Source organism: Mangifera indica, chromosome 19, assembly GCF_011075055.1.
Source record: "Mangifera indica cultivar Alphonso chromosome 19, CATAS_Mindica_2.1, whole genome shotgun sequence".
Classification (NCBI taxonomy): domain Eukaryota; kingdom Viridiplantae; phylum Streptophyta; class Magnoliopsida; order Sapindales; family Anacardiaceae; genus Mangifera; species Mangifera indica.
The window spans coordinates 4,896,146-4,914,669 of NC_058155.1; the positions used below are offsets into that span (position 1 = coordinate 4,896,146).

Genomic DNA, 18,524 nt, shown 5'->3' on the forward strand with positions numbered 1-18,524 from the left:
GTAGGGTCATGAAATAACAAATATTTTAATTGAAAATACTGATGGTATGCTTGTAAGTTAATGAACATAACTAAGGCCAAAAGACTTATTCCCATCCAACATATAGTGAAATCTCAAACTCATTTTCGTCAACTTTCAAAAGTCTAAACATTCACCTATTACTTAACTTTGGTTAAAATTTTCTATTAAGGTCAAAGATAAAATCACCATTTTATCATAAATATAAAAAAAATATAGCTTTATCTTATTTCCTCCCAGATTTTAAAAATTAATAATTTTACCCTAGCGTCAACTTTTTTAGTTTTGAAAAGTGACTTTTTTCCCCTAAATCCCTAAGTTTCGCTCTTCTCTCTTCAACAACCATCTAGCTATGACAGCTGTCTCTTCGTCTCCGTCGATAAAAAGACAATTGTTGAAGATGAGTCATTATAACTAAATGGTCGTCAGAGTGGGAAGAATAAAACTTAGAGATTTGGTGGGAAAAAAGTCATTTTTCAGAATTGGAAAGGTTAAGGCTAAGGTGAAATTGTTAATTTTCAAAACCTAAGAGGCGGGGGAAAGGAGATAAACTTATAATTTTTTAAATATTTTTGATAAAATGATGATTTTATCTTTGATTCTAACAAAAGTTGAGTAATAGATGGATGTTTGAGTTTTTGAAAATTGACGGATATAAGTTTTGGAGTTTACCATATCTAGGGTGGGAACAAGTCTTTTGGCCTATAATTAATAGTACTTTGGACATTTCAACTGATAATATTGATGACACTATTATTATTATTATTAATATGTGGGTTCTACATCATAGTACATATAATTGGTTCCCCAAAAACGACTAATTTGGTCTTCTATATATGTATCTAATTAATTAAAAGTAATTTGGAACTTTGGCTCCTTATTTGGAGAAAACAATCCCCAGTGTTTCTCCACTTCCGGTTCCTTTAGATTTTCATCAAACATGGCGAACAAATAAACCTCTATTGGCTTTCCAGGCCTCTTGGGAGTCCCAGCTGCCTTGACATGGTTAATCAAATTCTGATTATAAGTCTGTTCATTTTCTAAAGTGGTGTCTGCACCAGCAGCCGAGGGCCAACCAGTCTCGGATACAACAACTTCGAGAGAAGGAGCGCCAGCCTTTTCAAGTGCAGTATAAACAGCATCCATGGTTGCATCAAACAAGTTGGTATAACTGAATGGAGGATCTGAAACTACTACTTTATTCGACCTCAAAAGAGAGTAATCAAGATTGGTGGGATTTTTTTCGTTTGCCGCGTAAGCAAAATATGTATATGCGTTGACAAGTAGTGGGGATTGGCTTTCTTTGAGGAAGGTAAAGAGAGGACCAATCATTGGTTGAAAATCTTGCCTGAAGGAAGAAGCTGATGGTGGGTAAGATGACGCAAGGGCTCCAAGATCAATGGCATGGGATACTTTAATCTGGTTTGAGAGGCCAGCTGCAACAATGGCATTGTGGATGTTTTGAATGGCTGGAATTATAAACTTAAATGGAGGATATTCAGGTCGTATTTCGTTTCCAACGACAATGTATCGGAATGATACATCGCTGTATTTTATGACGTTATTCTGAACCCAAGCGGTTGCTTCAGCTTGATTGGAAGCGAGTCTTTCAAGTTCTCCATCTGGAACACCAAGCATGAGCCCAATGTTGGAACCTCGGAGAGCTTCAAGAGCATCTGTGTCAGGCTCATACAGTCTCATTCTAGTGATGCCATACTGCTTGTAAAGAGCAATCACTTCTGGTTTGGGTGGTAAATTATCTCCATGCATTCCATAACAAACACCTATTTGAGCAACTGCATGTAAAATCAACAAAAAATCTTATTAGCCACATTAATCTTAAGTTAATCTAAAAAACACTCTCCCCATAAAACCGTATCCACAAATAAGTCTTATAAATCAATTGTTAAGCAAAATTAAGAAGAAAACAGACCTGTTGTGTCAAGGCTAGCTACTAGCAGGCCAAGTAGAAGCAGTGGGTAAACCATATTGAAATTGATCATGATAAATCAATGGACAGAAAGAATTAAAGGAAAGCCCTAGGGTTTTGCAACCTTTTATAGATAAGAAACCAAAATTAAGATAAGAATGAAGTCATCAACTAAACAAAGAAGGTCAAGAGTTACACTAGGAAAGAAATCCTCTAAAATCTATAATGCATTCATATTTCTATATAATTTTAACTTAATACTGTACTTACCAATAAAGTGTTTAGAATATAAAGAAATTAAAATTAATGTTTCCCTATAATAAATAAAAAAATTGATTCATAAGGGAATCACGTACTAGTTTAGAAATATTAATTAAAAAGGTAAGTGCCTGAAATATACTTAAATATTCTAACCATTTACTTTTTTTTTTAAACAATATTTCTACTATCTCAAAGGGTTTCCTTTTAAATCAATTTAAAAAAAAAACCAATTTCTATATAGTTTAGTATTTATTTAAAAAGTAAGTGTTAGAACTATCAATTTCAATACCCCCTTCTAAGTTGGAAATATTATTTAAAAAGGTAAATAAGAAATTAATATGCGCATGTGTCACCAAAATTAAGATCACATGTCAAATCAACAAAGAAAATATATTTACAAAGAAGCAAACCTAAATCTATTGTAGCTTAAAATTAGTGGTTGACTGTCTTGTATGTCTATAACCAACTTATTGAGAAAGTCTCTCGATATTATTCAATGATAAGATATAAGTATTTAAGACCTAACAATTTTATTACACTATTTGATCACATTATACATTACAAAATCCATATCAAAATAATATTAATGAGATGGGTCTAAGGTTTAATAATTTTATTATACTATTTAATCACAATAATGCAAACTCTAATGACATTACCCATAACGTCAACAACATATAATGTCTATTGTTATTAATATATAGATCCCATATAAGAAATTAATATTTCTAATAATCTCTCACTTGAATCACATATGTCAATTGACGATCATTAACCGTTAACTTTATGAGCTTAATCTTTAACTGTCCCTATAGATAATATCTAAACTAATATGATCCATCAATGATATCAATGTAAGATCAAGAAAGTATTTTGTCACAATAGTACTAAACAATGGTCAGAAACATTAACACTAGTAATGACATAGATAAAATATGGATGTATAGTATAAAAATTTCATACAGAGTGATGCTTAATTATATATATTTTTAAAAGATTATAATTTATAATTCAAAATAAATTACATAAGCTTTCAAGAGTTTATTCAAATCTGCAATTGAAAAAATATAACTTTACTTTAGAGTCTTACCAAAAGTAATACCAAAGGCTTATCATCAAAACATGTCAAGTAAAACATCAATGTACGAACCCCTACTATGCAAGCATATCATCAAGATAAACCATACTCACACATCTCAACGGTTGTACTTTGTTAGTTGTGCTTTTAAGTGTTGCTCTAGAGTGAACTAAGATCACCAAATGCTTGTTTCTACTTTCTTTTTATGTCCCAAAATAGAATTATGTAAGAAAATAAATAAAACTAAGTTAATTTTCATTATACATGTTTCATTAAAAAGCGGGACAAAAAATTGAAAGAATGCACATAAAATACTCTAAAGTGAAAAATGTCAACTACCAAATCCCACCCCCACCCAATAGAAATAGAAAATATTAGAAATCACTCCAACTGGAAACAAATCAAAAAATCCCAAAAATTGGAAAATATCAAAAAATCGACACCACACATGTTGCACATATCGATAAACATGCATTGTGGAAAATAACCAAAAATCCACACCACATGTGCCCTTGCATGGTGGATTGCAAAACCCCCCTGTGTACTTAAAAAAAAAAAACCAAAAACCCCCACCACAAGGGTCACATGTTCCGGTTTTGTATCAAATACCTCCTGCATACTTAAAAATAACCAAAAACTCCCACTATGAGGGTCATGCGTGGTTGGAAAATGTCATAAAAACCCTCATTTTCAACCCCGACCATCACGCATGAGCCACATAGTGACTACAAATCACATGTGGTGATCGAACCATCCTAAATCTATCATTTTCAAACTTGATTTCATCACCAATCAATTCTATAACTATTTTAATAAAAAATCTATTGAAAAAATTCATCCAAATTGCAAAGGATTCAAGGTATTTTACAAAAATTTAAAATTGAGTTCTAAAACTCCCTAAATCAGTACACTACAAGTTGTTAAACAAGATAAGGAAGGATTTACTAGCCTTTTTTTTGGCCATTTTTTTCATAAAAAATGTACGAAATTGCCAAATTTTTGAACATGTGGTGAGATTTCTAGTATACAAGGTGTGAATGCGATATTTCAAAGTTGAAAATAAATGTAAAACTTGTTTTTATATGGACATTTTTGTCATTGTGTAAAGAATTGGTTATATCTGTTTAACACCAAAAAAGTTGGTTTATTCCATTTAAGTCCATTTAATTTTGTCTTTTTTAAAATTCCCGTAAAAGAAACCCAAATCTATATCTCACTTTAGCAAACCCTAAGTTCAATGACTGACCGTACAATTACTATTTTAAATAAGTTAGAAGTTTAATTTTAATATATCATCGGAGGGACTTGAACCTATGCTTTATGTTTGACATCCCATTTATTTGTCATTCAAACTATCCTTTCAGGAGACAATTTTACTGAAGCAATACATCTCAAGCTTCTTCCAAAATCTATACAATAATTTGATTATCCTATAAACACTTTCAAAATATAAGTAAACCACCTAATAAATCTAGAAGTTTTTCTTTTTTTAAACATACTTGAATATCACTTTTGAACATAATTAAGCACCGTTAAGATTTGACAACTTTAAAATAAATGTTAATAAAATTAGAAAAACATTAGAATTTCTAAAAAAAAGTTATAAATTCGAGTTTTTGTCACATTTGTCAAATTTTCTAATTAATTACTTTAAAAAAGAATAAAGATTTGACAACCTTAATAAATCATGAGTTAAAACTTGAACGAAAACTACATAGAACTAGTCCATAATGGAAATTTGGTTTGTACTCTTTATAGATTATGTGAGATCAAAATTACGGCCAAATTGAAAAGATAGTGACAAAAAGAGAATATGCTTTTGATTATTATAGAAGTATTCTGTACATGTAAAAACTGAGACTACTGAAAGTTAAATAATATAGCATTTGATATCCATTCATTTCAAGCTTTTAAAACAATTAAATTCCCCTTCAAAAATACTTTCTCACCTCAAATTTCCATATGCAAAAACTATCGACTCTTGTCAGTTATCATTTGCTCAACGAGGACTCGTAGATTCAGTCCACTGGATTCAAGAGAAAATCAAGCAGATGAACCCCTTTTAGCTGCAGAGCCCAGGCCCGTGTCATTTTCTTTACAGCAGCATCCGGTTACAATAAACTTCGAATTGTGTCCACTTGATCGACGGCATCTAAGCCTTTGATGCAATCAATGTCAAAATCAATGATGGGTACCAACAAAGGTCTTCGCATCAGAAGAGGGACTTTCTTGTTTTCACTTGTTGGGGAGTGGCTGTTACTTTTAGTCAATCTACGATGCTTGCTTAATCTGGTTTTGGCAGTGTCAAACTCTTGGCTCCTACTTATTCCTGGTGTCTTTTTCCTTTTACTTACATCGCGAAGCATCTCTTGATCTTTTACTGTCAACATGGGTGACGGGAGTTGGGACTTATTGGTAGATAATTGAATTGTCTTTTGGTTCGGGGATCGAATCGGAGACATCACAGGAGATCTTGTTCCACTGCTAGCCCTCACTTGTGTAACAAGATAGTGAAGCCATATGACTAGTTTGAGAATATATCCTTCAGTTTTATCCTTATTCCCATGGTGTAGAGTCTCAATCCTCAGTAAGTCGGTCTGGCCAGCAGTTTTCCGATTCATCTCAGAACTGTATAAAGTTAATGAGAAAAACCTTAGCTAAATAATGTGACAAATAAATAAAGAAACAAAAGCAATTATTATTGTACTCACCTGTGTTTGCCCATTCTCCGACCCAACCAAATCCATGATGAGCCCTGGTAGAACAAATTGCAGAAAGAAAAAGCAAGGATAAGTAATAGGTAAACAAACGTAGAAGCAGAAAAGACTCAGGCTCATCTATTGTAAACACCACAATCGCAAGAGAAACCAGGGATCAGATAAAACAACAAACCAAAAAGAGAAAATGGAGTTCTATGCAGGACAAAATAAATCCTTACTTAGTTGTGTTAGTGGCGATAGGAACCAGCCACTGCAGAGTTTTCTCCATTTCGGCCTTAATTTGTGGGATAGTAAGCTGCAAAAAGGGCATTTGAAAAGAATATTCATAAATCAGAATATAGGTGGGCAAATACGGATGTCACTATTACAAACATAAAAGATATAAATCAATTGATAGTTCAACTGTTGAAGATACAAATCAAATACCTCTTCCTCAACCTGGAATGACTATACTTTGGCAAGCAATGTTGACTTTATATTAGGAGGCAATCCTTGGTATAGTGCATTCCTTGTGTTTGGTGGTTCAGAACTTGATCGAGACACCTGATAGCATTCAAAAAATGTTCAAAAAAATTGCCCAACCTACATTCTCCAACTTCAGTACAAACATAAACCTCTTGATTTCTTGATTGAAAAAAATATAAAAACAGTTATGTTACCATGCATTCATGCCCCATACCTTAAGTTATAACAGCAAGCTGGCTTCGTTGGCCATTACTAATATTTACTAGGGTTTAAAAAATACAGCCCTCCTCTACGAACACCAAGAATGTAAAACCCATAATTTGCAACACAAGAAGAAATTAAGGTAAAAGTAGATATAAATCTATGTGAAATAACAAACTCATAAGAGAGTCAATTTATAAAAGTGTGTGAAACGGCAAACTCACAAGAGAATCAATTTATAATTCTGTGTGAAATAACAAACTCACAAGAGTATCAATTTGAGTTATAATGTTTGCACAATGCAGGGCAAGACCAGCAGAACCCAACTTCTTCTGACTGCTTTGAGAAACTTTTACTGCTTTATCACCATCTGCTGGGTCACAGGAAAACATCATAAAAGCTCAGCTTAATTAATCAACCCAATGATAATTTTTACAGTATATCCTACATAGTTCTAGACAGTATGGCAGTAAGACATCAAAAAGACATAAATCAGTGAGAAGAAGGATAAATTGATGTCAGAGGGAAGGCTAATGTCTTATAGAATGGTCAGGATTCTAATGAAGCTTAAGAAGAGATCAGATTGGAAATATACCCACAATTCAGAGGGAGACAGAAAAGAACTAATAACTCGAATGATTCAATTTCTAAGTCTTAGTTTGTTTACTTACAATTTATGAACATGAAAACATGGTGCAAATAATTTAAGAACCGCAAACGAGAGTGCTGGCTTCTAGAAAACCGCTGAGAAATCAAATGATTCCCCACAGCACTCAATTAAGCCTTAATCCACTATTACCCTTTAGACTATGAACAGCAAGCAAAAAATCTAAAACTATGAGGGTACGAAAAATTTAAGGGTTACTACAAGATATATGACTACATAAAATTCTGTCCTCTTCAAAAACAAATTTCTGTTTTTCACCTTTGCATCAGCAGAGAGGGAAATAATAAATTAAAAGAAATAAAAAAATCTACTGACAGCTACAGAAACTCAATTCAGGTGTATATAATTCTCACCAGCACTACCATAGGCTTCACGAATCTCTAAATGCATGAAATGGACAACGTCTACCAGCTTCTCCATCACCTATGAACACAAGATATTAGATATTTCTCAAAAGGAGAAAAAAGAAATATATATAAACTTATAGAGACAAAAAAGGTTCCTGTCTGCACAAGCATTTAGGATGCTGCAGTAAATATTATCCAGAATAAAAGTACCATAGAGACAGAAATGAAGGATGAAAAAAAAAACCATTAACAAGACTGATTTAAAAACATTCGGGAAGCACTAAACTGACTCTTTGTTTTTATCAGCACCAAAACAGTATGCAAAGCAGCATTGTTCATTACCTCTTCCAAAATCCTGGACCAAAGAGATTTCTCTTGCAAACTTCTTACATGCTTCTTTTGACTCTTTAGCTCGGCTCTCAAGATTGCAAAGCTGTCTCCTACATATAAAACAAACATATAGATAAAACACAATGACTTCATATAATAATATTCATAAAAACCACAAGTTCATCCTCCATATAAGAATTTAAGTTGGGATCTCTGTGGAACCAGGGAGTATCACTGTATAACAAACCTTGGAAGTGTCATAGCCTTGACTCCTGCCCGGCCAAACATTAAGACTCGAGGCAAAAAGCTGGATTAAATCATGCAAGGAAATGATGTGTGCAAAGATAAGATAAATGATTATAACACAGTACCAGTAAATGCTAATAAAAAAAAAAAATCACAAATTTCTAATGCAGAAGAGTCAACAAGCTGGGTACAAGAACAGAGAAGGGCCATGACATTTAAGATTGAAGAAGATACTAGGCCTCTGTGACTATAGCACGAAAGAAGAAAGTTCTTCACATAAATATGTGGGTCTTAAATTTTCTACACACTCTACCATCGCAAGAAGATTGAAAGCAACTGTTTCAAACTAGAAGACTGATACATTATTCTAAAATAACATTTGTAAATGTAGATCCAAGCCAAAATTTACCTCTTTGAGTGGCATTTGAACTATCCTCTTCCTGAAGCTTCCGTCTATAATCTTGTTCAAATCTATCCAATGCATGCAACTCATGATATAATTCCTGCAAGAGAACAGAATCAGCTCTCCATTGGTGAGGCTACTAGCTATAACATGTAAGTACATTTTTTTCTCCATTTGATTCTGAGAACTCAGAAAAAATGAAAAGGCCAGTAATACATTCAACTCCAAAGAACATTAAAAAAAATTTAAATTCACTCAAAAGGGCTCTCAGTCATTATTCACCATGAAAAGCCCTAAGTCACACTTTAATCGATTATTAGAGTACTCTTATTGAGTTCAACATGCTGAAAAAAGTCAAAACATACGGGACAGCTTGACATTATAGTTTGCAAATCACCAGCAACATAAGTTGAGTCGCTCAGGAACATTCAGTGATATGCTTAAGGAGGCAAAAATAAGTAAAGATATACCCAGAAAATGGCCATCCACCAGATCCCAAATCTAGAAAAACCTAGAGTTCACACTGAAGTTTATACCCTTCGATGTTAAAGGGCGGCATTTCAAGTATTTGCCTTTGGTGCAGATCAAAGAAAATGTCCTTGAAAGGAAAAACCATTGTAGAACTTACACCAGTAAATCTACAGTATTCTTCAGATTGGAAATTTCACTGTGGCATGAAAGAGGAAAGGTAGTACCACAACTAAAAATATGGCATACAAGAATCCTTCATCAATATTGACCAGCTGGTGAGAGGCAGAGGTGAGGTGTCAGTGTTGCTTGATTAGGTGAAGGAGGATAAGTTTTCAGTTCCTGTATCTTTGCCAGATTGAGAGTAGATTTCTTTCTGGTTTTCCTTTTACCTTTATTTGAATTAATGTCCAATTCCCAGGTCCAAGCTTTGATTTTTTCCCTCCCTACTTTCTAGACCTAATACCAGAATGACTTTCATCTGGAAAAACAGAGATGGATTGGAGAAACAGCGCAAAGTGACCAGAGCTGAAAAAAAGTTGAACCAAAGATGCAAAATAATTGGGCAATGCGACAAGAGCAAGTCTATAATTTCCACCTATTTCTGCACAATGGCCACCACTGAGAATCTACACTAAACATTGGTCCATTCTTTTAATAATACTTAGTGTTAACCTTCCTTTTAGCAATGGTTGAAGCCAGACTTTTCACTTTACAAGGAACTTTCGCATTCTCAATCAATCTAGAAGGCTCAAATAGAGGAATAGTTGTATCTTCACTCAACTACGAGAAGAAAGATTTGACAGAAAACGTTTCTTAAGACTTTATGCAACACCTTTTATCATCCCTAAACTCGTCTCGGGAAGCAACTTATAAAATCACCCGGAGATCACTACATTCTCTGGCCTCCCAATCATTGAAACCTCTTGAAAATTTTAGGTCACAATTTCATCAAGAAGAACAGTGCACCGCCAGTTAGCTATAGGAAAGACGTGCCAAAAGACCTAACCAGAAACTACTTAGGAAAATTAATACAAGAAAAATAACTATTATAGTTTCATGTACAAACACCCTTTTAGTTTCTACTATGCACAATTAGGAACTACTCAGAAAATGTAATATGGGACAACCACTATTATGGTTTCACATATAACACCCTTTAGCTTCTAATAGAAATTTGGATACTAGTTAAATAACATGCAACTAGACAATGATGTTGTGATTCACATGTCATGGAACAAAGATGACAAGACTCCAAATCACAAATTGTTTACACAGAAGCTTCAAATCAGTTATCAAATCAAATAAATTCAAGGAATTTTAAAAAAGCCACGGATTCTTACAAGAAAAAGAAAATAGAAATTGAGAAAAGAAAAGATGAATACAAAACATTATCTACCTGGTATGGTTAAGTAAATCCACAGCCTATGGGGTAATATCACAATTTTCAATTCTCCACAGAGAAATACTATAGCCACATAATGTAATGTAGACTGCAACTTAGTTGTGTAACTTTATCTATTAAACAATAAAGTAAAACACTCACAGCTGTGTATTGAACCATGTTAAGAAATTGTTGCATTATTGCCTCTGCTTCTTCCTTCAGTTGGTTTTGTGGTGTAAGTTCATAACCCAACCTATGAATCAGAAAAAAAAAAAAAAACCGAGATCCTGACATGAAATGTTGTAAACAATAATAACAAACTAAAGTAGACAAGATGTTATTAATACTTTGCAAAGTATCGGTCCAAGTTGTGCAACTGAGGATCTTTGCAACAATTTCCAAGCCGTATCACCTCTCCAGAAAAAACTTTCAACTCTTCTCTGTCAGAACAGTAGAAAAAAATTATTTATATTTTTACTTTTCTAATATTGGTAGTATAAATAATGAGCACATAAGTTCATTAACTGTTTGTGCTGTGCCTCAGTAGCTGTTGACAGTTGTTGAAGTGGCATATTTTGATTTGGACTAAGTCAAGGCTGCATATATTTGTTTTTGTTAATTTGGTCTATTTTTCTGGTGTTTGTTAACAACAACAACAAGTTAGGAGGATCAGTGGCTTAATGTGCTGCATATTTTTAGTTCTTTTTTGTTTTTAGTTGATCTATTTAAGCAGTATAATCATTTTAATAAAATATACTTAGTAGCCTATTTTTGTTCTCTGTAACTTTTATTTTCTGCAAAATAAACTTCTGCAATTTTACAGACCAACAAATTGGTATCAGAGCCTTCTTCTTATGGGACTTGTGAGTATTTCCAAGTGCTTCCCATTAAAAGACCTAACCAACCTTCCATCAAGTCTATCACACAATGAATTCAGACTCACCATTTACAGCAGTTGCACCACCTGCATTTGATGGGGAAAATTATTAGGTTTGGGCAGTTAGAATAGAGGCCTACTTGGATGCAAGTGATCTTTGGGAGGCTGTTGAAGAGGATTACGAGATTCCTCCATTGCCAAACAATCTAACACTTGCTCAAATCAAGCTTCACAAAGAAAGAAGGGAAAGGAAGTCAAAGGCAAAATCATGCTTGTTTTCTGCTGTCTCATCAACAATCTTTACCAGGATTATGACCCTAAAAACAGCCAAAGAAATTTGGGACTTCCTCAAGAAAGAGTATGAAGGTAATGAGAAAGTCAAAGGGATGCGAGTGATGAATTTGATTAGGGAATTTGAGATGCAGAGGATGAAAGAGTTAGAAACAATCAAGGAGTATGCTGACAAGCTCCTTAGCATTGTTAATCGGGTAAGATTGTTGAATTTTGATATGCTTGACAGTAGGATTGTACAAAAAATCTTTGTTACAATGCCTGAAAAATTTGAGGCAACAATTTCCTCATTGGAAAACTCTAAAGATTTGTCAAGTATTACTTTGGCAGAATTATTGAATGCATTGCAGACACAAGAACAAAGAAGACTCATGAGGCAAGAAGGCGAAATTGAAAGTGCCCTACAAGCTAAGCTCCAAAACAAAGGAAAAAAGAAGAATGCTGATGCAAATGAGGTTGCTGCTAATGACAACAACAATAGCAGTGGCAACAAGAAGAAAAATTACCCTCCTTGTCATCACTGTGGCAAGAAAGGGCATCCTCCTTTCAAATGTTGGAGAAGGCCAGATGTGAAGTGTAGTAAATGCAACAAAATGGGACATCATGAGAAAATCTGCAAGAGCAACTCTCATCAGCAAAATGAAGCTCAAGTTGCAGACCAACAAGAGGAGGAGGAGGAGCAATTATTTGTAGCCACATGTTTTGCTAGTTGTAGCTCAAGTGAAAATTGGCTCATTGATAGTGGGTATACCAGCCACATGACCTATGATCAGCAACTTTTTAAGGAGCTTGATAGATTTGAAGTGTCAAGAGTTAAAATTGGCAATGGTGAGCAAATTACAGTCAAAGGAAAGGGAACAGTAGCCATTGAAACTTGCACAGGTACAAAGATGATTTTTTATGTTTTATTTGTTCCTAATATTGATCAAAATTTGCTAAGTGTTGGACAGTTGCTTGAGAAAGGTTTCAAAGTAATTTTTGAAGATAGGCATTGTCTGATCAAAGATTCAAGTGACCAAGTGATGTTTAGAATCAAAATGAAAGGCAAGTGTTTTTCTCTTGACCCAATGAAGGATGAACAAGTAGCCTATCCTATTTCAGTAAGTAGTGCAGAAACCTGGCACAAGAGGCTAGGCCATTTTCATCATGCTGCAGTGCTATATATGCAAAGGAAAGCGCTAATTCGAGGTTTACCTCACATGAAGATTGAACTACCAAGTTGCACGACTTGTTAATATGGCAAGCAAGCTAGAATTTCCTTCAAACAGTCAGCCTGGAGAGTAATTAAAAAGCTATAACTGATCCACACAGATCTAGCTAGACCTTAAAGGACTCCTTCACTCAAAGGGAGTAAATATTACATTATTTTTATAGACGATTTCACCAGAATGTGCTAGATTTATTTCCTCAGGTTCAAGTCAGAGGTTGCTGGTGTGTTTTAGAGGTTCAAGGCATGGATTGAGAACCAAAGTGGTTATAAAATTCAAGTCTTGAGATCAGAGAATGGCAAAGAATACACATCGAAACAATTCAATATGTTTTGTGAAGAGGCTGGCATTGAGCACTAACTTACTACCCCTTACACTCCACAATAAAAAGGAGTGAGTGAAAGGAAGAACAGAACCATAATGGAGATGGCAAGATGTATGCTACATGAAAAAGGGTTGCCTAAAACTTTTTAGGTAGAAGCTACGAATACTACTGTGTTTCTATTGAATAGACTTCCCACTAAGGTTGTAAAAGGGAAGACACCATTTGAGGCATGATATGGATTTAAACCATCTCTACTAAATCTTAAAATTTTTGGTTGTATTTGTTTTGCACATATTCCTCAGGTGAAAAGGGACAAGCTTGATAGAAGGGTAGAGCCAAGCATTTTTATTGGTTACAGTGATTTCTCTAAAGCTTACAGAATCTTTCAACCAAAAACAAGGAAGATTTTGATAAGTAGAGATGTTCATTTTGTGGAGCATCAACAGTGGCACTGGGAAATTAAAAAAGGAAATCAAAATATCAACATCCTACTGAATCATGGAGAGGAGGTTGATGAGCCACCTGTTAGAGATGCAATGAAGGAGGAGCTAAATATGATTGAGAAGAACCAAACTTGGGAGTTGGTTAAGAGGCCTGAGAATAGGAAGATCATTGGTGTCAAATGGGTGTTCAGAACAAAACTGAATGTTGATGGCTCCATCAATAAACACAAAGCCAGACTTGTGGTGAAGGGTTTTGCTTAAGTGTTTGGTGTTGATTTCTCAAAAACATTTGCTCCAGTTGCTAGATTAGACACCATTAGAATACTACTAGCATTACCTACTCAAAATGGATAGGAAGTGTTTCAACTTGACATCAAATCTGTTTTTCTCAATGGTTATCTACAAGAGGAGATTTATGTTGAGCAGCCTGAAGGTTATATAGTGAAAGGGCAAGAAAACAAAGTTTTTTTACTCAAGAAAGCTTTATATGGTTTAACGCAAGCTCCAAGGGTTTGGTACAGTAGAATTAATAAGCACTTACTGAACTTAGGCTTTGTAAAAAGTCTAAGTGAATCTACTCTCTATGTTAAATTTCATAAAACTGATATAATGATTGTTTCTCTATATGTGGATGATCTTTTGGTAACAGGTAGTGATGTTGTGCTCGTTGAACAGTTCAAGAAAGAGATGATGAAGGTCTTTGAAATGATAGACCTAAGAGAAATGGCATATTTTCTTAGCATGGAGATTAAACAAAATTAGCAAGATGTATTCATCTGTCAAAAGAAATATGCTAAGGAGATTTTAAAGAAGTTTCAGATAGAGGATTGCAAACCAATGAGCATTCCTATGAATCAGAAAGAAAAACTCAACAAAGAAGATGGTGCAGAGAAGGTAGAAGAGCTTATTTATAGAAGCCTAATTGGGTGCCTAATGTATCTCACAACAACAAGACCTGACATTTTGTATACTGTGAGTGTCTTGTCAAGATTTACGCATTATGCAAGTGAAGTGCATCTCAAAGCAGCCAAGCGTGTATTAAGATATGTCAAAGGGACTCTAGATTATGGAGTTAAGTTTTGTTATGATCAAAATTTTCATTTTCATGGCTATTCTGATAGTGATTGGGGAGGGTTCATTGATGACATGAAGAGTACCTCAGGGTGCTGTTTCAGTTTTGGCTTAGGTGTGTTCTCTTGGTGTTCCAAGAAGCAAGAAATTATTGCTCAATCAACAGTTGAGGCAGAGTTCATTACTGCTACAGTTGCTGTAAATCAAGCCTTATGGCTTAGGAAGATTTTAGCTAACTTACGTATGGAGTAAAAAAAGAGCACAAAGGTGTTTATTGACAATCAGACAACCATCACAATCTCCAATAATCCAGTATTCCATGGGAAGACTAAACATTTTAACATTAAGTTGTATTTTTTAAAAGAAGTGCAAAAAAATGGAGAAGTATGTTTGTTGTACTGCAAGACAGAAAATCAGCTTGCTGATATTTTTACGAAGGCACTTCCAGAAAGCAAATTTGAGTCTCTGAGAAAGAAACTTGGAGTATGCAGCTACTAAGGCAAGGATGAGTGTTTGTGTTGTGCCTCAGTAGCTATTGATAGTTGTTGAAGTGGTAGATTTTGATTTGGACTAAGTCAAGGCTGCACATATTTGTTTCTATTAATTTGGTCTATTTTTCTGGTGTTTGTTAACAGCAGCAACAAGTTAGGAGGATCAGTGACTTAATGTTCTGCATATTTTTAGTTCTTTTCTATTTTTAGTTGATCTATTTAAGTAGTGTAATCATTTTAATAAAATATACTTGGCAGCCTATTTTTGTTCTCCGTAACTTCTATTTTCTACAGAATAAACTTCTGCAATTTTACAGACTAACATTAACAAAAGAAATTTTCAAACGGACTTAGCTTTTTGGGGCATTATCACCTCTTATCAGCAGCAAGAATCCTTAAGAGCTCATCCATATCACTGGATATTAAATTTTGAACCCCTTCCAATGGAAGAACCACTTCTTTTAAATGTCTAATGTTTTCCTTTGAAAGGGACTGCATTGAATTGGCACCCCTGACAATTGTGTTTGCAACTTTAAAAGCCGAGATTGAAATTTTATTTCCCTTTGATATCACCCCAGATGTAAATCCACTGTTGATGTTCAAATTGGTCATGCTACTAGCAAGTATGTCCAAAACGTCCACAACCTTTCCAAACCCAATTGTACCAACTTTTCCCAAAAGAGAACTCACTTTGGAAACTTGTAAGACAGAAGTAACCAATTTGGCCATTAAATAACAGTGACCATGAATTATATGAAGCATCAATATATAAATTCAGAGATAAATGCTTATAAATCAAAACAAATCAAGAGTAGAGAAAAACTGAAGAAACCACAATGAAATCCACGAAAAACATAGAATTACTAGAAAATAATAATGTCAGAATACTATGTGCGTGAAATTTAAGTCGACAAGCTACTGGTGAGTTAAACTAGTTTAAATGATTATTCAACTATTGTACATAAAGTGGTAGCTTTTTAAACTTAAACCCAAGTTCTCATGATAGCAATCAGAAGGCTTTGACCAATAAACTAAGCAAGAAACTATGTATCAGTTCGTAGAAGATAGACTGCTCTTTAAATTGGCCTGAATTGCTATGATGAGACCACTAATGTTTGATTTTGTTAGAAACCATGTCTATATCTTCCGCAAGAAAAAGAAACAAAAAGAAGGAAGTATCTCAAGGGCAAGTGGCAACAGAGAGGGAGAACAGATGCAATTCACAAGAGCCAGAACATAAAACATGGATAAGGAATACGACAATCCATTAGGAGAATAGGCCGTTATAGAGAATAAAGGTGGAGAAAAATGAGAGTCAAAGGTAACTGAGGATTTGCAAAAGTTAAGGGATTGAAGGAAAGTGCTGGCCTCAAGAATTCCATGAAACCACAGAATCTGGGTGTGTAAGACTGTTCCAATGGGATCTGTACTAACGTTAGTATTTTAGTGAAATTTAGATGAATTGTAGGTGAAACTCCATTGTTCTGAGTTTGGAATCATTTGGATATAATATATGAATTAACATTTCCAATTGCTCTTATGTGTTGGATTTGTGTGATTGTGTTTGGCTAAGAGAGTAATTGAGACCAGAGGGAATATTGTAGTAGTGACATGCAGTGTGGAAGAGTGTCAGCAGGCTGATTGTAAAGATTAAGGAAGTTTATCTCTGGCAAACCATAACATCCGAGGAATCTATTAGATTTGAATAAGCCATAAGAGACAATCCGAATTGAACTTCTTATATTTAAGCGATAAACTCTTTTAAACCTGCTTAGACAAAATTTAATTATGATATAGAATGGACAGATAAGCATTCTAGTACTCTACAGTCTAATTGTATCTTTTTACCATCTCCATTCCAACAACTGAAACCTAAGTAAAAGTACATGCATTCAAACACAGAAAACAACAACGACCTAGTAACTTATCATGCCATAAATTACCAACACATAACAAATAATTCATTCCAGGACAACAAAAAGTTAGGACACACCTAGCAAGAACAACCTGCTTAGACTTGATTGGTCTACACTTGTGCAATAAAGCCCTTGACAAGTGAGGAATCTCGTCATTGATGTCATCTGGATAAGCCCCATATGGAACTGCACTGCCCCTTGGAGAGGAGAACGGTTCTCTCAACTACTTATCATCAACATTCTCCCTTACTGGAGATGGAGTCAAATTGCTATTTACTTTTAGTTCACTGGCTTGATAAGCCAACTGAGACCTATAGTTAAAATGACCATTAACAATCAGAAAGATTTCACCAGGAGCATTACCTACATTCACACTCCTTGAGCAAAACCCTCACATTGTAATGATCGTAATGATTATAGCTTCAATTTTTGCACAAAAGTTTCCACACAATATCAAATTATTTCAAATATCTTACAAGCCCTTTACCAAGCTAAAGTTACCTCAATCAGCTAACCAAAAGATTGATCTACCTCACACTAGAAATTGAATAACCCCAGTTATAACTCTATGATTTATACACGACTCCATTGTCATTTTTGGGTTCCAAGCCATCCTCAAGTCTTCATGCATCCATTGAAGCCAAGAAGAATGAAGTTCTAGTAAATCCTAAGCCAAAGGAAGCATTGCACCTTCAATTTTGGCCCAAAACCACTTTTGGATATAGTCTCATTACATGCACCCAAGGTCCAAGTGAATAGTTTGCTCCAATTGATCCAAAAGTGTGACTTTGGAAGTCCATCAATGGCCAAACGTCCAAGCATCATTTTGAGAAGTCAAAGAGCCCAAAATTGATTTTTAGTTATATTAGAACTAAATTAGAATTTCGTTGTTTTAGTTAGGAAATATCATTCCTAGAGTTAAGAAAAAAACAACCGACTTTTGTTTTTAGTTAATTACTATGTATGGGCTTGGTTTAGAATGAGTGGCTTAGCTTAATTCATGCCATTTTTAGTTGACTTTTATGGGAAAAATTATATCATTGTCATCCATGCCTCCTATATAAAGGGGTTATGATTAGTTGGTTGGCACTTTGAATGAAAATTTGAAGAAGGCTTTGTTAGTTTTTATCTCATTTTCTTTATCTTATCATTCTTGGTGGAAGACCCTAAGGTTGGTGGAACTTTCTTTTATGCCTTGGTTACATTTTATGTTTTCTTAGAAATCCAAATTAGAATGTGTATGTGTGTTAATTTTGCTTATGGTAGAGAGTTGCACTATAATTACATTTTCTATTACTAATTTTTGGTAAATGCTGTCGTCGACACCTAAATTAAAATCCTAAAGTCCTGTAATAAAAATGCAGTAAAGGAAAATAAGGATCAT

General features: G+C 34.4%; 1 protein-coding gene and 1 pseudogene across 1 annotated transcript; both read right to left on the reverse strand.

Annotated features, from left to right (window-relative positions):
• Positions 1–864: 864 nt before the first annotated feature.
• Positions 865–2,006, reverse strand: LOC123203485 (glucan endo-1,3-beta-glucosidase, basic isoform-like). The gene is made up of 2 exons (XM_044619835.1): positions 1,952–2,006; positions 865–1,814 (listed from the first exon to the last, which is right to left on the reverse strand). The coding sequence occupies exons 1-2, from the start codon at positions 2,004–2,006 to the stop codon at positions 865–867; spliced, it is 1,005 nt and encodes a 334-aa protein (XP_044475770.1).
• Positions 2,007–5,164: 3,158 nt separating this feature from the next.
• Positions 5,165–17,537, reverse strand: LOC123203698 (annotated as a pseudogene).
• Between the last annotated feature and the right edge of the window lie 987 nt (positions 17,538–18,524).